Source organism: Suillus subalutaceus (genome assembly GCF_016647625.1).
Source record: "Suillus subalutaceus strain FC151 chromosome Unknown DFJ58scaffold_170, whole genome shotgun sequence".
In the NCBI taxonomy this organism is placed as follows: Eukaryota; Fungi; Basidiomycota; class Agaricomycetes; order Boletales; family Suillaceae; genus Suillus; species Suillus subalutaceus.
The window spans coordinates 19,330-40,258 of record NW_024540419.1 but is presented as its reverse complement, the minus strand read 5'-3'; the positions used below and the strand labels follow the sequence as shown (position 1 = coordinate 40,258).

The following is a 20,929-nucleotide window of genomic DNA, read 5'->3' as shown; positions in this document are numbered from 1 at the left end:
CGCCTTTGGACACATGCATTCCACAAACTCCTCAAGGCATGCCTCGTTTTCCTCATTCCCAACTTTAACACCTTGCCTCTGGACACACATTCCACAAACTCCTCGAGGCATGCCTTGTTGTCCTCACCCCCCACTTTAGGCATGCCTCGTTTTCCTCATTCCCAACTTTAACACCTTGCCTCTGGACACACGCATTCCACAAACTCCTCAAGGCATGCCTCATTGTCCTCACCCCCCACTTTAACACCTCCCAGTGCATGTGAATGTTGCTGGTACAACTGGCAATTATGAGCTTCCGATGTGGCAATTGCCAGTATATAAGGCCTAGGACTACAACATGGGGTGGCGAGTCTGCACACATTCAATCAATGATATCATGATGAAAACTGGAGAACGACTTACTGTTTATGGTCTGAGATCAGCTTCATCCATTTTTGCTGCTGGAGGTCTTCGTCACTAACTTCGTGTCCTTGTCCTTGGAGAGTGACATGACCTTCATCTACGAGATCAGGGTCTTCATTTAATATCTTTGTTTCTAGGGTGGATATGCTGCGGTAAGAACGATTTACCGTTTATGGTCTGAGATCAGCTTCATCCATTTTTGCTGCTGGAGGTCTTCGTTGCTAACTTCTGTCCTCGTCCTTGGAGAACGACACAACCTTCATCTATGAGATCATCGGGGTCTTCATTTGATATCTTTGTTTCTATGGCGGATATGCTGCAGTACAGCCTTTTAAGCTGAACAGCGAATGCATTATTGCTTGCATCCTTGCGAGGCTTGCTATTGAATAATGCGGACAATGCAGATGAATTAGCTGTTGTGCCAGAAGAAAGGGTAAAGCTTGATGTTAATAAATGAGCCAAAGAGGAAGTCGAAGACACGGAGATATAGTCTGATGAGATAAAGTGGGGGGAGGGGGGGTGGCAGCAGCAAAGGAGTTCGAGATTATGCAGAGGGAAGCGAGAATGCTCAGAGCGATGGAGAACTCCATCAGATTATGCATCATCTCAGTGAGTCTGCACACATTCAATTAATGATATCATGATGAAAACTGGAGAACGGCTTACTGTTTATGGTCTGAGATCAGCTTCGTCCATTTTTGCTGCTGGAGGTCTTTGTTGCTAACTTCGTGTCCTCATCCTTGGAGAACGATGCGACCTTCATCTACATGATCATAAGGGTCTTCATTTGATATCTTTGTTTCTAGGGTGGATATGCTGCGGTACAGCCTTGTAAGCTGAATGGCGAATGCATTGTTGCTTGCATCCTCACAAGGCTTGCTATTGAATAATGTGGATGATGCAGGCAAATTAACTGCTGTGCCAGAAGAAAGGGTGAAGCTCGACGTCAATGAATGAGCCTAAGAGGAAGTCGAAGATGTGGAGACATGGTCTCCTGATTATTTAGGTGTAGGTGGAGGGTGGGCGCCAGTTGACGATGGACAGGCAAGTGCATATATCTCACCCTTCACTTTCAATGAGATTCCATGCTACTGTGTCGCTCGAAGGACATGCTTGAAGAGCTACCGCAGCGACTGTTACTGCATGGAGTGCATGCCAGTTCAAAGGGATGGCTCTCCCTAGTCAACGCACAGATCTCACGAAAGAGGGAGAGAGGGGCGGCCATCAGCAATATGATCAAAATTGATGTCCCTGGCTGCTGTTCAGCGCATGAGTGGGAGTCAACATACAGGGAGACAATAATGTACTGCCAGAGAATTGTACCCGGACATTTGATAATCTGTGTACAAGTAAAGTGACGGTAATGTCATGAAGCAGCAAAACTGGTCTTCTTTTCGGGTGCATTCTGTTGAGGGCAGGATTAGTATTTGAATAACAATCAGGCAACACTGCACATCAGGAAAATGGGAAATTTTCTTAGCCATCTTATCTCACTTGAACAGACTTAATTCAACGCTAAGTTCGCCAAGTTGTCAAAGCAAATCATTTCGACTTAATTTCTGCTTGGAGAATAGTTCACAAAGGAAACACAATAATAGTAAGTAATGCATAGCCAAAATTAAGTATGATAATAATGTTTAAGCAGATCAGTTATATAAGTTTAAAATGAGAACAGATTGGAGGCTGTGATTTAAGTACATGTTGAGTTTTAAGCATGTTCAAGTGGGAAGGTTGTATAAGCGGCAACTCAGTGGCTATGGCATCCAACATGTCAGCATTGCTATATTTAAGTACCTCTTGAAATTCTGAAAAGCGCATTCAAGTACGAAGGTTATTTATAAGTAATCAACACCATTCCTATCCAAGATGGGATGAAGTCAAACCAAGAAGAATAAGTTATCAAGTCACCAAGCAATCTCAAATGCTTGGTGGTCAGTGTATTTGTTTACATAGTAAGTGCGGAAAGCATTAAGGGTCTGCGTGTAAGAGAGATAAGTAGGTACAAATTCATACCCAAATACAGGCATAAGGTGTGCTGCACAAAAAATGCAGTCAAGGTGAATGACGGAGGCAAAGCGTGTCCCATCCTCGAGGGTTTCAGGCTCTACTACCCACATTCCTGTGTTCTCATCTCGTGAGTCGTGCACCCGTTTGAACCAATGCACAAATGCACAAGGGTAATATACACCATCATGTTTAAATGAAAAGAAAAGCCTTACTTGAGCAATATCAAAGCCGCTCATGCCCTCAGCAGTGGGATCAGTACTGATGAAAGCACAGTCATATCGACCAGGGCCGTTCCTCCAGGTATCCACAGCACGAATACGCTCGTAGTGCATACCACCGATGCCTGAGATGTCACTTGGAGCGAAGAAGGTGGCAACAGCTGATGTATACAGAGTGATTTTTTCATATAGCTCAGGAAGGGAACTGGACGAGTCAGCGGAGGCTTCTGAGTTGGAGTCAGAACGATGGAGCTGGTCATGTAGAAATTGCTGAATATGAGTCGTGAGGTTGGGTTCACCAATTTGATCTGCGAGGAGGTCTGGGTAGATCTGTTTTGCTACATTAAAATTTGTTGTAAGTGAAAGCACACCAGGCAAACGTACTCCGAGTTCACTTGCCAGATTTCTTTGCCAAGTCCACATGTGCTATCACCATCGGTCCGGCAACAGCACCACCCTTGGGCTCAGCAGCATTGTCTTGGTCTGCATCAGCCCCGGCATTCACATGATTGTTGTGTCTGAGATGGGGAATAACAATAGGCTCGTTGTCTTAATAACCGAGGGTCTTATATAAATACGTGTAAGAATGTAATGACACCACAATTACACTGGATAAGACTTCTTGCCAGTCCTCGATTAACACGGTCTACGACTTTTCTTCTTTCGTGGTAGATAACGTGTGAGTTCTTGGGAGGCTCGCTAAACCAATCAGTTAGATTAACTTAGCCGGAGCTTTATTATCTCTGATTGAAACTATGGGATTGTCTAGGATATACCGTCTAGACACTTGAACTGGTTTCCTGAATATACGATTAACTGTTGAGAAGCTGGTCTCAAATGTGACTACGTTGACCAAAGCTCGTGTTGGTCAATATACAAATACCTGGTGAGAATGCTGGTCTCACAAATAACAACAAATGACAAATAGAAAACAATGACAAATAACAACAATGACCAAAGCTCGTGTTGGTCAGTATACAAATACCTGGTGAGAACGCTGGTCTCACAAATAACAACGGTGACCAAAGCTCGTGTTGGTCAGTAAACACTACGTGGTGAGAACACTGGTCTCACAAAACTGGGTTTCTATCGCGAGAAACTTATGTAATCTCAAGGGAAACACTTTCCCTGCACTTGCCTGGACAGTTCTTACAAAGGAAATGGGCTTTGTAAGCAGCAATTTGTTCAGACTGAAGCTTCTTAGGTGAGAGTTCAATTTGCTCAAGTGGGGGTTCTTGAATGCAACAAGTGGGAGATCTATTTTTTTGGGGGGAGAATGGGCTCTCCTTATATACATTTTGTGTGGGAATATTATGTAAGTAAAAAGGTGATGTAATGACTTCAGAATGTGAGAAGAATATTCCAAAAAACTGGAGCAGAATGTTCTAGCAGGTGCAAAAGAACATTCCAGAATATTCATGGTGGGATAATGACATCATTCTGAGTCACTATGAGTCACTATGAGTCATTATGAGTCATTGGAATGTTCTAGCAAATTCCATGGAACATGACATCATTATGACATCACTATGATATCATATCTTTCAACCAAAATACCTGCAGGAGTGTAGGTGAAGTCCTATGACATCATTATGACATCATACCCTGTAGGTACAATTTTATGAAGCATCTGATTAGTCAGAGCATCCTAATAGAAAAGTAAAGTAAAGAAACACTAGAGAAAACAACTCAGAAATAATGGAACAAATAATAGTACACAATACGCGGGCTTTTTAGATAGGTTTTTGTTAGGCTTTGAACTTTTCTCTATGGGTTTCTCTAGCCAAAGTGAATAAGCCAAATGAAAGGCAATACCTTAACCTTCATTTTTGCTTCTCATATCAACTAGGTCATTATGTGATTCCCATCTCACATATGACTTTTCTTCAAAACATGGTGGATTCATGAATCACTGAGGGAAAACTGAAACTATTGGACCAAGGTTTGATACCAAGGTATGGGTTGACTAGTCTGAGGACTAAGCTAACAGACTTTGTCTTTTAGGGGTATACCTAGTAGTCATGTCCATGCATGATTCCCAAATCATGCAGGACATCGTCCTCGAGTTGGACTTGAATGTCTTCTGCATTGTATGCTGGAGCGTTTATTCCTGTGAATTATGAGTGTGATTCACGTTAACAGTAAATAATAAGCAGTGGACAAATAGATGTACCAAGTTTGTCGAGGATATATGATAGACATGTTCCTCTTAGTATCCCATGGTTAGCAAAGTCGATACGAGAGGCCACTAACTTATCCAGACATTGATTTGTCAGTAACATCTGATTGAGAGCTTCAAACCGACTGGACCGCCACCATGGCTCTTTGACAGCCTTGATGTGTTTAGATTCTGTGATGGAAAAACAGAGTCTGTTTGGTGCGCCAAATGCTTGGATCATTTTGTGGTAATGGATAAGCGAGTGTTGTCGAGGGAGGTTGAATCCATTAGGGCGAACACTGGATGTTTGAAATATTTCACAGTGCCTGTGGAAACACTTGAGTGCATCGTCCAACGCATTGAGGCTGTTGGAGTCGATGATATTGCGCCGTGCAATATATATAAAGTCGATTAAGGCCTGCAAAGTCAGCACCATCTCTGGAGGTATGTGGCCTTCAATCGCAGGTATATAGACCTATAGTAGTAAGAATACACATTAGTCAACACTACTAATGATGATAGAACACTTTTTCATCGACGTACCTTCATGAGTGCTTTTAAATCGTCTCCTGTCCATTGTTTGAAACCTCTTCCCTCCGGAAATCGTCAAAGGCCTGCGAATGAGGGAGCAAGAGAAATACTAGCAGTAGAGTGTGTAAATACCAGCAGTAGTAACCCAGCGTGTTCAAAATTAAACTTACTGGTGATAAATATCATCTAATATTCTATTCACCTCGTTTTCCGAGTATTGAGCCTCGATGTATTTATGCACCCAGGTGACGATATGGTCCTTGAACGCTCCCTTAATTAGCTGATGTAGAATGTCGGGGGAGAGGAGTTTGTGTATGTCAGCTTGTGGAAAATAGTTGGTGAATGGCTGTAGAACACGTATATTGTAAGTTGTCAGCCTACACTACGGCTATGATGATGAAGGTACAAACCATGATGTCTCCTACAAGTCCATATTCGTCCCATAACACACCTAACTCAAACTCCTAAACTAAGACTTCAGTATGGTCGTGGGAATGCTGACCATAGGTACCATCACCGAGACTATCTGCTGGCATGGTGCATCTGGGTGGATATGTAGTAAGTAGATACTACTGAATAACATGAAGAACGAAACAAATACGTACTTTGGACACCAGTTCTGAACAATGCTTGCTCAGGATAATCAGCAATGTACAGTCCAAGACCATACACAGCACGTCAAAAATGACCATCTGGGGAGTGTACGACCTCGGGTGTGGTCATACCTGGTTGGAGGGATTCCAGCATCTTCACAAGCAATGAGTGGAGAAGCTGACGGCGGAACTTTCGAAAATGTGCGTCTTTGGTGGACTCCTTGTCAGCTAAATATATGCATCTAATTAATGCTAGCAACAGACAACATCAGATTGAAACACGTACTTGTTGGGATGGCTAGGAAGCCAAGCAATACAACACCATTGCGGTGTGCACGTCACACATTGTTGCGGATGTTGCCGATGGACATATAGACTGGCCAATATTGGTTGTGTCCAGTAGCAACAGAGACTGTTGTCTTATCACTGCCGAGGATTATTGGAACAAACATAGATCCAATTGTATTGGGATCCTCAGCAATCAAATTCTGTGAATTGTGTGAGAGATCAAGTAAACCGGAAAAAAGAATGTAAAAAGGCTTACAGCCTGCTTTCAACACCAGTCGCCAGACATAAAGTCCTGAAAGTGATGTGCTCCATTGCTGGTATCATACTCCTGTAGCAGTGCGTAGTCAAGTTCATCTTTAAAGTCTGGGTTGGAAAGAATGTTTTGCACGAGGAGCCGAGGATGTTACGAACTAGGATGGTTCTGACGTATGGCTACTCGATAAGAGTAATCGGCCAAGGTCGGTTCAAGGCTTCGGCGTATACCGAAGTTCAATGGTTCTTAAGACAAGTCTAGGAGAGTGTCCTCGACTTGAATCACGTTCAATACGACTTAAGATTGGAGGTCTTAAGCGAAGGAAGTTCCAGGTAAAACCTAGTAAGATTAAAGTAAAGAACTACATAGTACAGGGCGAGTTTATATAATGAACGGTAACAACTTTAGGGCCGGTACGATGAGGTCATAGAGACGAGTCAGAGATAAGACGAGTCAGAGATAACAAGAATAGATCATCTAGCGACGGCAAGATGTGATCGTGATGTAATACAATGATGTAAGAGAAAGAAAATGAATAGGGGCGTACTTGACTGTAACATTACCCCGTTGTTATCGTTGAAGTCACCGGTTTCAACAATCAAAGTGATCGTAAGCGTCATAGTTGTCACGATCACCTGCACATTGAACGAACATTCTCTCATCTTCTTCGATAGAGATCTGTTCTAAGGCGGCATCCTTGTCAGCCTCCCATTTAGCGAGAGCTTCATAGAAGCCTTCATCCGTCCATACTAATGGGATAGGTTTCTCGCCTTTAAGGTCTTTACAAAAGACCGAAAGATGCCCTGGCGCGAGGTTACAGCATACGCGGCAGAAATATGTTGGGCAATTCTTGTGACGATGACCGAATTCTTTACAGTAGCGACATTTGAAGTTATCAATGGGTTCGGTTTTCACGATGGTGACGGAGGACGATTGCGGAGGCGGGGATGGTGTTTTGGAGCGTAGGGTGTTGTTGCGTGAGGGAGGGGAGACGGAGATTTCGCGTTTGGAGGGTCGTAGACGAATGGAGCGTGAGCGAGAGGTGGTTGCCGCCGGGGCAGTAGTAAGAGTAAACGGTACGACCGGTACATCAGAAGGAGTGACAGCATCAGGCGTATGCTCAACGGGAGATAATGTCTCAACCGGAGGAGGGATGGGAACTGCGACGTGAGGGGATGGCGGTCTGGCGATTGGGTTTGTTGCAATTCGTTCAGTAACGATATGGATGGCTTCTCTAACAACTTCCTTGGTAGAGGCAGGCATGAGACGTATCGCAGAGTTGCGAATGCGAATATGAAGATGACGGAAAATGGCTTTGAAGCGTTGGTCATTCTCGCTTTCACTGAGAAGGCCTGCGGTACGCTTGATGAGATTGGCGGCGCGAATAATGTTAATGAGGAGCGTGCTAGAGAGGGCCCCTTGTTCAGCAAGGAGGCGATCTATCTCGATAGCGTATTGCTCAGAAAGGAGGGCGGATTCAAATAGCGTGTTGGTTTCGATGTCGTCAAGGATGGTGAAATAGTTTGGCGATTCAATGGTTTCAGTCAAAGTGACGGACGTAGTGGATGGGGATGTGGCAAGGGTTTCGGACATATTATCAACTGTATCGGACGAGAATTTGAAGTTGCAAGAGGCAAATCTGGAGAGTGCGGAGTTCTGAGAAAGACATCTTTTCGCGACCGTTCTTATAACTGGTGAGCTTTCTTATAAGCGGCGAGGATTGCGGAGGCGTTGCCAAGATTTTCCGTGGGAATCCATTCGTTACTGGCAGATGAATATCCTTTCCAGGATACAAGATAGCGTCTTCGTTTACCCGTGCCCTTGTGCGATAGGATTGCTTCGACTTCGTATTCTTCTTCGTTATCAATGACGTCAGGTGGAGGATCAGGGAAGTTAGGACCGTGGATTTCGGTTTCGTGATAGGACGATAATTCGGAAGCATGGAATGTGGGGTGAACCTTCCATTGCTTTGGTAACTGGAGTGTGAATGTGATTGGTGACAGTACTGCGGTGATGGTAAAGGGGCCGTAGCGTTTCGGAGCGAGTTTTCGTGATGGTAACTGCGTGATAAGATTCTTCCCAGATAACCAAACCTTATCGCCAACTTTCCACGGTTGGTACTTCTTTCCGTAAGATCGTGCAGCCATTCGCTGCATTGCAAGATTGTGACAAGAGATAGCTTCTTCTCGTATTTTCTGAAGGAGACGAAGTCGCTCTTCTGCGGCGGGGACAGTGGAGTCTGGGAGTACATGGGGGAGAGCCCGTGGCTCGTATCCCATCATGAGGAAGAATGGGGATGCGTTGCGAGAGTCGTGTTTGCGATGGTTGTGAACGAATTCGGACATGGGGATATGTTCAACCCATTCTTCTGGGTTGTTACGGCAATAGATTCGAAGATAGGTTTCTAGTTCTTGATTCAGACGTTCGGTTTGACCGTCTGTTTGCGGATGATAAGCGGTGGAAGCGGCGATGTCGTATTTCAAAAGTTTTGCAAGAGCTTTAGAGAATTTGGATACGAACTGTGGGCCTCGATCTGAGATTACTTTCTCGTGGAGCCCGAAGCGGCGGTAGACGTATTTGAAGAATTTCTTTGCTACGCCTTCTGAAGTGATAGTCTTCGTACAAGGGATGAGAATTACCCCCTTCGTAAGACCATGGTCTACCACGACCATGATAGAGTCGAACCCGTTACATAGGGGAAGATCGGTGATGAGGTCGACAGAGACTTGGGAGAACGGGGTAGAGACCGAAGAAGGGATAGGAACCAACGGAGGGTGTCGTGGGATGGGTATCGGACTTCATTTGCTGACAAAGGGCGCAACCCTCAACGTATTTACGGATGTAGGTCCCCATAGACGGCCACCAGAAGTCGCGTTTAACCAGTTCTTCGGTTTTAAAACGGCCGGGATGTCCCTGCTGTAGCGTGGTCATGGGTGCGTTCTAAAATAGAGCGGCGTCCGGCTGGACGGACATAGGCACGATCTTTGTAAAATAGAACGTCATCTTTAATCGTCCAATCTGAGAGAGCCGATTTCATGGGAGGAAGGCAAAGGCCATTTAAGGCATCGGAGGCAGCTTGGAAGATGGGATCGGTGTCATCAGGATCAGGGTTCGCAAGAGTAGTCATAAGCTCTTGGTCAAGAAGGCGAATGAACATGGAATCGGGGAGGAGCGTCATGTCTTCGTTATCAATGGTATCGGGTGCATGATCAGGTCGTCGTGACAGGGCATCCGGTGCAGCAAGTTTGGTTCCTGGAACGTGATGAAGTTCAATATCGTAACAAGAAAGAAGGAGCTGCCATCTGGCTTGGCGACGGGTTAACTTTTGCGCAGGTACGGAAATAAAGGAGGTTCTTATGATCGGTGAAAACAATGATTGGATGGGGGTTTCCTTCCAAATAATGACGCCATTCTTGAAGTGCACGGATAACGGCCAGGAGTTCGCGATCGAAGATCTGATAATTTCTTTCAGCGGGGTTCAGGGACTGGGAGAGGTATCCGCATGGATGATACACGCCGTTCTCATCTGTCTGTAGTAAGGACAGCACCCGTTGCAACAAGAGATGCATCGGTGGCTACTGCGAATTGTCGAGACGGATCAGGGTTACGAAGGACAGGCTGTTTTAGGAAACACTCCTTTAACGTTCTAAATGCCTCCTGACACGGTGCGGACCAAAGGAAGACGTTATCTTTCTTTGTAAGGTCGATAAGGGGTCGTGCGATATCGGAGTAATGAGGGATGAAGTTCCGATAGAAGTTACAGAAACCTAGGAACGATCTGGTTTCCTTAACAGGTGGATGGAGTTGGCCAATCGCGGATTCCGTCAGTTTTAGCAACGTCCATAGCTACACATCCGGGGCGAATAATCATGCCGAGGTATTCAACTTCTTGCGCGTCAAAGGTACACTTCTCTGGTTTCAAGAAGAGTCGTTCTTCGCGGATCTTCGTGAGAATTCGACGGGTACGAGCGTGATGTTCAACCAGGTTATCCGAAAAGATGAGGATGTCGTCCATATAGATTACTAACCATCCTTCGTTGATTTCCTGTTGGAAAGTACGGTTCATGTAGGCTTGGAACGTGGCCGGGGAATTGCAAAGCCCGAAAAACATGACATTCGGCTCATAGAGTCCGAATTCAGTGGTGAACGCAGCTTTCCATCTATCATCAGGGTGAATGCGGATATTATTATAACCGGATCGGACGTCCATCTTGGTGAAATACTTTGCTCCATGTAACCGTGCGACAAGGGATAAGGGAAGCGGCAAGGGGTAGGCGTTCTTGATCGTCCAATCAGTTGATATATCGATAATCTTGACAGGGTCGGAGATCTCCACTCTTCTTTCCTACGAAGAAGAAACCGCTGGCTTGTGGCGACTTGGACTCCGAGATAAAACCTTTCTTTACGTTTTCGTCAATGAATGCTTTGACAGCGGTTCGTTCGGCGATAGAGAGGGGATAGATTTTCGACGTTTTGGGGATGAATCCGGGTTTCGTCTCAATACGATGGTCAATACCGGGTCGTTCAGGAGGGAGTTGATTAAGACCGTCTTTAGCGAAGATATCAGCGAAGTCGTGGAGATAGGAGGGTACGAGTTCTTCGAAAGTTTTCTTCTTCTGTTCTAAGCCCGCAGCTAGAGCGAACTGCTGAGCTTTGTTACTAACTTTCGCGTATTCCGTAGGCCGTGGCAAAGGTTTGACCGTGGGTTTCTGTTCAGAACGACTGGTACCGTCCGGGGTCAATGGCGTATCCATGGTAGTATTTGAAATTACCCGGAGTTCGGATGCGTCAATGGAGTATTCCACCAGAAATTCGTCGTCATCTAGGTCATACATAGAGACTTCTCGCACTGGTGCGGCAAAGTTCTCTTGCGTCCAGACGTCTTCCTTGGTATCAAAAGTCTCATCGTCTTCGTCGGGGATGGGGAGTAGATCAGGTAGTGAATCAGTGGGGGAATGGACGTGTGGTGCTTCTTCGTCAACGATTTCTTCGATGGTCGCCTTAGGATAGATGACAGGGGTTTCGGCGATTGGTGCTTTCTTAAGTTTGGATTGCTTCCAAGTCCGATCTATGGGTTCTTGTCGAAATAGAAGTGGAAGATCGTTCTTCTTCCTTTCTTTGTCGACTTCTTCTTCAACTTGATTACTCTTTTCCGTTCGAGAGAAGGATAAGAGTTTCAGCTGCCCAGTCAATATCCGGGTTCATAGCCCGTAGCCAAGGGATCCCTAAGAGAATCTGATCTCTTCTGCCAAGACGTGTGACGTTAAACTTCCCTATCATAGTTCAGTTCGTCAATCTTGATGGTGAGAACGCAGTATCGGCGTATAGCTCCGCTTTTGGAATAGCTTCCATCGGCGGTAGTAACCCGGAAAGGGTTTACTAAGGGCGTGGGTTCGGATCTTGTGTTTCTTGACGAAGTCTTCTGAGATAAAGGTTCCGGCTGCTCCGGAATCAACAACTGCGGTGGTTTCAACGGTTTTCAGACGTGTTTTCGAAATGAGGGAAAGGGGAACCCGAAGTTCTTTTCGTTCACCAACTTTTCGTACAAGTCTTATGGGTACATCGAGAGATACTGACGTTGATTCAGTCTCCCATATCAAAAATCCTCGTTGAGACGGCGGACTTCCGCTTCTTCTTCTTCTTCATCATCGCTGCTTTCTACTTCTTTGCGGCGTACCGGAGTCTTTCCTTTCTTCTTCTCCGGACAGTTCTTAAAAAGATGTCCGGTTTTATGACAGGTGAAACATTTTCCGGTGCGGAAATGTTCCGCACGTTCTTCTTCAGAAAGCCGATCGATTACCATAGGCATTGGGGTCTCTAGATGGCACGTATCGGTTGGATCCGAAGTTCTTCTTCTTCTGGGGTTGGTTGCGCGCCCTGATGGCGTTCAGGTGGAGGCGTGAGTTGTCGAGATTGATACAGGTGGAGAGGACAACTTCAAAGTCGTCAGAGACATCGCCCGTGCCGTAAAGGCGAGCGAGCAGTCCTGGGTGGAGTCCCGTCTAAGAAGAACTGTTTCTTGGCGACGTCACCTTGAATTCCCGCCCGTCGTGTGAGCATCAAGAACTCCGAGATGTAATCTTGAAGTTCGGTTCCTTGTTTAAGGTTACGGAGCTTAGCTAGCGCCGTTCCTGAGGGATCAAGCGGCCTAAACGCGCTTTTGAAGTCGGCAAGGAATTCAGTCCATGTACCGTATCCTTTGACAAGGCCTGCGGTGGTCTTATTGTTAGGGTCTTGCGCTTGTCTGAGGAAATCTTCCTTCCAGTAGCGTGCGTTCCCTTCATTCATGAAGGAGGTTACGAAAATGATCTTCTGTTTGTCGTCGACATAGATTTTCTCGTTAATATCGAGATAGGACTGGCATGACATCAAGAATCCCTCGGATTTATCTCTATCCCCGTCAAAGATCGGGGGAGAACCGATTTTGATTTCAATGGGTTTCATAGAAGACATTGGGGGGTTCAAAGGTGGTAGGGGTGGTACAGCACCTAGGTTCAAAGCGCCAAAGATTGGTGTCAAGGACGTCAGCTTGTTAGCTTCTGGGGACCTGGGGTTCTATCTGTCGTGATGACCAGGGTTTGTTCTGTTCTGGGTTTTACAACGCGTGATAGCGATGTATTCGTAGAAGGACTTTAATCTTTTGTTACGAACTAGGATGGGTCTGACGTATGGCTACTCGATAAGAGCAATCGGCCAAGGTCGGTTCAAGACTTCGGCGTATACCGAAGCTTCAGAGTTTCTAAGACAAGAAGAGGAGAGTGTCCTCGACTCGAATCAAGTTCAATACGACTTAAGATTGGAGGTCTTAAGCAAAGGAGATTCCAGGTAAAACCTAGTAAGATTAAAGTAAAGAACTACATAGTACAGGGCGAGTTTATATAATGAACGGTAACAACTTTAGGGCCGGTACGATGAGGTCATAGAGACGAGTCAGAGATAAGACGAGCCGGTACGATGAGGTCATAGAGACGAGTCAGAGATAAGACGAGTCAGAGATAACAAGAATAGATCATCTAGCGACGGCAAGATGCAATCGTGATGTAATACAATGATGTAAGAGAAAGAAAATGAATAGGGGCGTACTTGACTGTAACAGAGGATCCTGGAACCATACATCATACTCGGATGTCATCCATGGTGGAACATCATCTTCAGGTAGAGTGCCATTATATTCTGAAGTGAAACTCTGCCAGGGGACATCTCCTAGATGTGTCGAATCAATGACATTGTACATGTCAACGTGGTTTGCGAAGGGTGGAGTTTTACTGTGAGCTGCTAATGAGGCGGCCCACAGATTGAATATAAAGTCAATATCGCCCCCCGACATCTGGTTGTGATGGTAGAGGAAGTCTGCGACTTCAAAATCAACTCGATTAGCATATGGTGTCCAGTCGTCCGGGCCACGATCTGATGGATGCGGAGGTGGAAGAGTATTCGGGGGTATGTCATCTCCGAGTTCGTCGCAGATTCTCCCTTCATGGAGAAGAGTGTATGAGCACAATTTTGGATGAGCGTCAAGTGAAATTAATGTGCACCATTAATATTAGGATGGTATGTTCTGGTAATGCCGGGAACTTGAAGAGACACACTACCATCTCGACTCACCTGGCCAATACCACTTGAAGGACGTTGATCTGAACCTGAGTCATTCATATCTGCCTCGATGGCAGCGTCATCATGAAAGCCATACCCATGTCCATCCGACTCTGGCAAGTCAAACTCCATGTTAACGTCATGACCACTAGATGCTTGTTCATAGCCTGCACTAGTCTGAGCTGGGCTGCGTGAATGCATACACGCCAAGCTTGTTACAGGATGTCCGGTGCCAGGTTGGGATGACTGGGAGCACTGTGAACTCGAAGAGGAATGGTATGATGGTGGGACTTTGGGTTCTTCAGATGGATGCTGGGATTGCATATGAGTGGTGCGCCCTGACCTGTTGTGAAATGGCAGATACAGTCCGTTCTTAGGCATGGTAGCATGAGTTGAGGGTGGCCAAGATTGTGCACATTGTGGACACAAAGATTGTCATTGGCCCGCATTGTAAGAGAGCTGATGGTAATCTGTGAGTCTGGCTTTGGAGGTGTAACTTCGAGCTGACTTCATACAACGACATAGCAATGTGAAAGACCGCCGTGAGCTTTGACTTGAAGCCCGCCATATTGGTAGAAGGACAGGGCAGTGGGCTCTAGGATTGATGCAAGGTGCACCCATGAATAACTTCCAGCCACATAACATGATACATCTAGGGTTGATGCAAGGCACTGAGATTCTCCAACGCACCTGACCTTGGCAGCGAGTTGATGCCTCCAATTTTGGCGTTGATCCTACCAAATGAGTCAATGGTGCAACGAGGCAGAGATTGAAATTTGACATACTTCATGCCGAGATTCGCACAGTATTGGTCATTGGCTCTCTCGATCTTGTTCTCTTGCTAGATGGAGAAGATTGTAATGGAGGTTGCAAACAACGAGACATAACTCACAACACACTGTGTTGGGAACTAGGCAAGATGTAAGCATCAGTTGAACTGATCAGATAACAGCACATACACTGGCGATAACGTCACCAAATGACTTGATGGCATGGTAGACGTCTGTCGAACTCGTTGGTAGGATTGCCAGTACAAGCTCCAGATCTCTGCCTATCTTGTTGCCAACTGCATTTTTAAGTGACCGCATGTCCTGCTTAAAATGAGTCCATGTTCGACGGTTGAATCAATGTAGTGCTTATGTTCACCACAGATGACACGCCAGAACACAATTGACTGGCGGCAGGTGGGGATACATCTGCCAAACAGTGATCAGCAGCTAGAAATGATAGTCGATATCCCATTTACTCATTCCTAAGATAGATGGGGTTAGTTTGAGATGCATAGAAGGTAAAAAGACTTATGGCACCAAGTTTTTTGCACGCGTTGAGCAAAGTGTTGATGAACCAGTTAATTGTCTGATCGCTGACCCTTGTGTAATTAAGAATTCCCCAGGACAATAGACTCTTCGGCTCATGGAAGGTTTGATGACGTTCCATGAACCATTTTGTGGTTGAGAATCGAATCATTGCGCCACATGCATTCTGGCATTTTGGACTTACCACAGGTCTATAACTTCCAGCCACATAACACGATGCATCCAGGGTTGATGCAGGGTGCGCCCGTGAATAACTGCCTCGCCAAGAGCAGGACCACAGCCCTTGCCGTCTGGGGACATGCGGCTCTTCCTCGCGGAGGCAGTCTCCCCCAATCTTGGAATCAGAAGTGGGGTCGACATATATTTTGATTCCTGCACTCCCATTCTTGCTCGAGTATGAGACGCCTATGTATTGCATCTGAGGACGGGGTTTTGGGCGCAAGAACAAGAATGAGAGTGAGTGGGGGCTGGGGTTCAGACCATGGAGTGACGGAGGAGTTGGCTGGTGAGGGTGTTGTGGCGACAAGGCAGATGGTGGGGATGGCAGGCTTTGTGGCAGGTGTTGTGAAGAGTGATGGTGAGCAGGTATGAAGTGTCAGTTTGTTGCTGCTCATGTTCAAGTTGACCTTGACATTGGTGAGTGTATGAAGGGCTCTCAACAGAGACTTGTACTAACCGGACTGTAACCCTGTCTTCTCCATTTTTTCAGAGGTGAACTTGCACCCTCCGAAGTCTCAAGTCTAAATGCACACGAGCTGTGCCTGGTCCTTCCAATCTTCTGAAGCAGTCTGGTCTGGTGAGTTGCAACAAACATAGCAGTAGTGAGGATGATGTACTTGAGAATACCACATCAGCCAGCCACTGAGATTCAGGCATTGGAGAAGAGCGGCAGGCTACAGTGCCAGCCAAAATAAGTGTTAGATTCAGATACTGCTAGTAAGAGACGCACTACACATTGTAGATGATGATCGATAAGTAGAAATCTATAGTCGAAGGCTTGGATAGAATGGAACTCGGGCTCTCAGTCCAAAAAGCATGCTGTTGAGGCGTGGCAAATTCATAAACACGTCTACACTTGCCATTGTGTTCGATTACCTCCTTTTACTCACTGCTATGTCTTCCCGACGTGTCACTCATGCAAAAAATGCAACACAACATCTGGGTATCCTAGACATAACTCCAAAGAAGAAACACCATACAGCGGCAGAGGTAGCTGCTGAGCGTCAGGCTAAGTTAGATGCTAAACAGGAGAAAGAACGTACCAAGAAAGCGAGCATCAAACGCGTTGCTACATATGAGAAGAAGCAGGCAGATCAGGATGTGGTGAGCAAAGCTACACCACGGGCTGCACCTTCAAAACTGAAGTCAAAGCCAATCCCGGGCAAGAAGAAGGCCATTGTGGCACCTCCTGCTGTCGAGGAGGACACATCTCTTTCGGATGCCAAGATGAGTGATGCACCGGTTGCACCTTCAGTACCAAGGCCAAGGCTGAAGCCAATTCCTCGCAAGAAGAAGGTCGTTGTAGATGCTCCCGCTGCAGAAGACAACGGGTTTCTTTCGGATGCTGAGATGGATGACGCAGCTGCTGATAGCAGCACCTTCAAACCAGATTTAACCCAAGCTTCCAACACAATGACCTTGGACTCACATGCAGATGGGTCTGACAGCGCAGTGCCATTATCGCTGCCAAGGGAAAAGGCGAAAATTAGCCGGAAGAAGGCAGGGAAGGTGTCGAAGTCTTCTGTACGAGATGCTATCAAAGCAGTCCAGCAGGCTAATACGTCAGAGAAGAGTAAGTATGCAGACACGAAGAAAACCACACCTTGCAGCGCAATAAGCCTCCATACCGATGACTCGGATGACTCAGACGACTCAGACGTCCTTGTTCTTGACCCAACACCGAAGAAAGCTTCCAGACAAAAGCCAGCCGCTGTTCAGCCAGATGACAATGCTATGATCGTTGATCAACCTTCAATGAAGACATCTGCAAAGGCCACCAGTAAAAAATCAGCAAAGTCAGTTCCGGCTGCTCACTTGGATGATGACTTGCATGAACCTATGATCACCAATCCCCCTCCGGAAAAGCAGCCATCTCAGTGGGCCATGCCCATCTTGAGTGATGATGAATGCAACACTACTCCTATGGCCCGGGCTCCAGGCCATGTCGACCAGAAGGGCAAAGGGAAAGCAAAGAAGGAGAAGGCAAAGGAGAAGGCAAAGAAGGAGAAGGAGAAGGCAAATGGAGATCAGGCAGAGGGAGATCAGGCGGCAGGTACAGATAAGGCACATTCTGATAAGAAACAGGGTTCTGCCAAATTCAAAAAGGTGAGGACTTTTCTTTACCCTTTACTATCATGCTTGAGCTCACTCTTGACGAAACAACTTTATATTATTTTTTGCTCAGTGACTTGACTCCCAATGACAAGGACTTCTCCACTGGCATCAACAATTGGGCAGCAAGCATCCCAAAAATGCAAAGTCCAGCGCTAACGGCACCGCCAGCCAGTCCAGCATGTTTAAAAATAGCACAAGTTCACGCCGCCTTCCCCCCTTGACCAATGCCAGCACTCGCTCATCCACTAATTCAGTTCTGACAGAAAATGTTTTGATTTCTCACATTGTCCCCATCAAGCGGGAACTGAAAGAGCGACACACTCTCCAACTCCTCAATGAAGGACTCTCAGATGAAGATGAGACCCAAGGTCTTGAACGAGAGGCAGCAGTTGCTAGCCCTCCCAAAGGAAAAAAAAACGAGTTTCAAGTTCGGTAAGTGTCTTCTTATTCTTTCAACATTCAAGTCAGCTATTAATTTACCAATACAACTACGTTATATTGTGCAGGCTCTTGTGAAGAATTTGCCTGTCAAGCCCGCAGCTTGTCAAGCCGAGCGGACAAAGAAACCTGGCAATAATGATCTCCCGGATGGTGTTGAACAAAAACTGTGGTGCTGTGTCTTTGTTTCTACTTACATGCAATATGTTGCGACTCTGGCTAATCCCTGGGAGGTTCTCCCCAAGTTGGTCTGCCAGAAAATGCAGGTGATCTGGGACGCAATTTTCCCCAGTATTCTGTGCACAGTCATGAGCATGAGTACCGTGTATATCGTAGTGAGTGTGCTCATATGTCTCAACGGCAATACTAACTTCAACCTGATACTATAGACTGTCCAGCGCGTTGCCGACTCCTATCGCAGCTTCATCGGCTCAGTGGCTATTGCAATCATCATCGCATACCTTGAGTCCCAGGACAAACTCAAGGACTCAGACAATAATCGTGTCGAATTCGCTAAATACACTCTGGACAAGCTTCGGTTCTTGTACAAGAAGGCAAATGGTGATGATAAGTCTGTACGTGCTTCTCACTATTTCTGTTCATTGCCTCTATTATTACCTCTGTGCGACTACTAACATGCAATACAGAAGTTCCGTGGCCTTTATCAAGGTGCCTTCGTGGTGCAAACATTTGGTGCCCACTTCACTGCCATCAATGGTGCTCGCAAGGTATCTGGACTAGACAAGCCGGGATAAAACTTGAATCCTGCTGGGGGTCTAGCACTGTTGTGCGCTGCAGTAATATTTTTTTGTTTTATTTTTCTAATCATACCTTGCTGATCACTCATTGCTACTAGGTTGAACGAGCATTGACGCTTGTTACTACTTGTACTCTAACCATTTCAATGGTTCTTGCTGCCAAGGGCAAATCTATACCCTTGCCAAAGGCACTCAATCACTCGACCAGCAAAGTCTCCAATCGGCAAACAGGATTCAACGACGTCACCTGGGGTATTTCCACGTGCTCATATGCGAAGTCACTCGTGAAACGCTTCCGAGATGAGAAGTTCCAATCCGTCATCACTTCTGCCAAGGAATTTTTCAAGAAGAGCCATCGTTCCGGTGACGATAGAGCCATTGATGATGCTGTTGCTGAGGATGAAGATCTGGACGAGTGCGCTCAGCTTGTGGACATATCTGAGTCTGAGTCTGGGTCCAAAGATCATGATGACTCTGACAGCATGGAGGTGGAATGATGTTTGGATGCCAGCACTGCATTCACACTTACTGACCTGATTCAACTCTGGCAGCTCTTATGATCACACTTATTTCCTTCACTTGACTGTCTTAATTTGCATTTCGTCTTAGTCACCCAATAGTCACCACTTGAATTGATGCTTTTGACCACTTTGTCTTACATAATCAAGATGTAAATACATCTGACTTGAATGTTTTCACGAGTGCTTAAACTATTCACTTACCATCAACTGTATGGAACTTGGGAGCCTTAAAGGTATCGTGCTTGGATGTCTTGGTAGCATGGTATGGATCTACACCATTCTCACTGCTTGATTGTCTGAATTCTACACTTACTATTGACTTTGTAACCTTGGGAGCCTTAAAGATACAATATACTCGGACCTGTGTGTCTCCTTAGAGCTGAATCCCTCTGCTACTGGTCTGCTTATTTTGACTTAGCTTTGCGTCTTAAGAGAATCTGGCACGATGAGTTGCACTTCACTGCTTAACTGTGTACTGATCTCAAGTCGCTGATAAGTGCAACAATAAGTCAAAATCATCGGAAGACCCTACTTGTTTTAAGCAATGGCATGCTTAGCAGAATTCTACTTAATCTTACTTAGAATTACCTTCAAGTCGCCTTAAGTGTTGTTAAGAAAAATTCCCTTTTTCCTGATGCAACGAACATACATGTTCGTCCAGCATCACAGTACTTGCAAAAATGTGCTTTGTGACATCCAGTTGGCATGCCTCAGCAATAGGAGGTTCATTTCAGTAGATGGTGCAGGTCCATACTATCAGAACATGTCGCCAATGGAGTTCCGAATTAGCAAGGCCATTACCAGTAAGAAAATAAAGGTGCACGCTGTCTTCTTACTTGAGGGTCTTATATGTTGATCAGAATACAATGACTATCACAATTGTATTCTTTAAGACTAAGGTGCCAGCTCCTCAAGTTCACTGGTCAACGGATTTTCTACTTCTCGGTTGATAACATGGTGTTCATGGGTGGCCAAAGGGTAATAAATTACTTCTTTGCTAGATCACTTCTTGATAGTAAAGGAGTATGATATTTTTTGTCAGGTTAACTGAAACCTAGTAGGTAATATGGACCTCTCTGAACTGAATGTGGCACGAATACGTAAAACGATAGATTAAAACGATAGATTATTGTATAGGCAATCCCTGTAAGATAGTATACAATCAATCTAGACTAGTGAATATGATTGTTTTCAAAGGCAACTCATAGGCCTTCACTTTCTTCGTGATATCACAGTGTTGAGACAGAAAGTGGGAAAACTCCTGACTTCAAATTCCTACGTTCCCACATGGTTTGGGAAAAGAATGGAAGGGGAAAAAACCTATATATTATGTGAGAATGGAGTCCTTATATACATTTTAGAAACCATCCTTACTAAGCAATGAGTCATCACTGGATTGGTAAGATTATGCTTACAAACCAAGCCTTTTGGTGTGCTGAATCAGCTGCTTACTAAAGTACATGAGTAAAATATTACAAAGCACTGTAAAATATTACAAAGCATGATGAATCATGACAAA

At 45.5% G+C, this 20,929-nt stretch overlaps 5 protein-coding genes across 5 annotated transcripts; 1 reads left to right on the top strand and 4 right to left on the bottom strand.

The window, feature by feature from the left end:
• Nucleotides 1-2,306: 2,306 nt before the first annotated feature.
• On the bottom strand, nucleotides 2,307-3,050 carry DFJ58DRAFT_846380 (uncharacterized protein; the record flags this gene model as incomplete). Its single annotated transcript, XM_041393298.1, has 2 exons — nucleotides 2,307-2,965; nucleotides 2,999-3,050. The coding sequence occupies 2 exons, from the start codon at nucleotides 3,048-3,050 to the stop codon at nucleotides 2,307-2,309; spliced, it is 711 nt and encodes a 236-aa protein (XP_041237718.1).
• A 1,712-nt stretch (nucleotides 3,051-4,762) lies between these two features.
• DFJ58DRAFT_846379 (uncharacterized protein) lies at nucleotides 4,763-6,008 on the bottom strand (the record flags this gene model as incomplete). Its single annotated transcript, XM_041393297.1, has 4 exons — nucleotides 4,763-5,238; nucleotides 5,329-5,399; nucleotides 5,487-5,662; nucleotides 5,922-6,008. The coding sequence occupies 4 exons, from the start codon at nucleotides 6,006-6,008 to the stop codon at nucleotides 4,763-4,765; spliced, it is 810 nt and encodes a 269-aa protein (XP_041237717.1).
• Nucleotides 6,009-13,546: 7,538 nt separating this feature from the next.
• DFJ58DRAFT_628057 (uncharacterized protein) lies at nucleotides 13,547-13,885 on the bottom strand (the record flags this gene model as incomplete). The annotated part of the gene is made up of 1 exon (XM_041381152.1): nucleotides 13,547-13,885. A coding segment is annotated over one exon (339 nt), but the record flags the coding sequence as incomplete, so codon positions are not given.
• Nucleotides 13,886-14,695: 810 nt separating this feature from the next.
• Nucleotides 14,696-15,973, bottom strand: DFJ58DRAFT_862800 (uncharacterized protein; the record flags this gene model as incomplete). The annotated part of the gene is made up of 6 exons (XM_041394080.1): nucleotides 14,696-14,777; nucleotides 14,829-14,884; nucleotides 14,936-14,953; nucleotides 15,003-15,134; nucleotides 15,615-15,693; nucleotides 15,738-15,973. The coding sequence occupies 6 exons, from the start codon at nucleotides 15,971-15,973 to the stop codon at nucleotides 14,696-14,698; spliced, it is 603 nt and encodes a 200-aa protein (XP_041237715.1).
• A 499-nt stretch (nucleotides 15,974-16,472) lies between these two features.
• On the top strand, nucleotides 16,473-19,386 carry DFJ58DRAFT_734231 (uncharacterized protein; the record flags this gene model as incomplete). The annotated part of the gene is made up of 6 exons (XM_041386454.1): nucleotides 16,473-17,684; nucleotides 17,866-18,120; nucleotides 18,200-18,466; nucleotides 18,521-18,706; nucleotides 18,779-18,859; nucleotides 18,988-19,386. 6 exons carry the CDS (start codon nucleotides 16,473-16,475, stop codon nucleotides 19,384-19,386), a joined length of 2,400 nt encoding a protein of 799 aa, XP_041237714.1.
• Nucleotides 19,387-20,929: the final 1,543 nt, after the last annotated feature.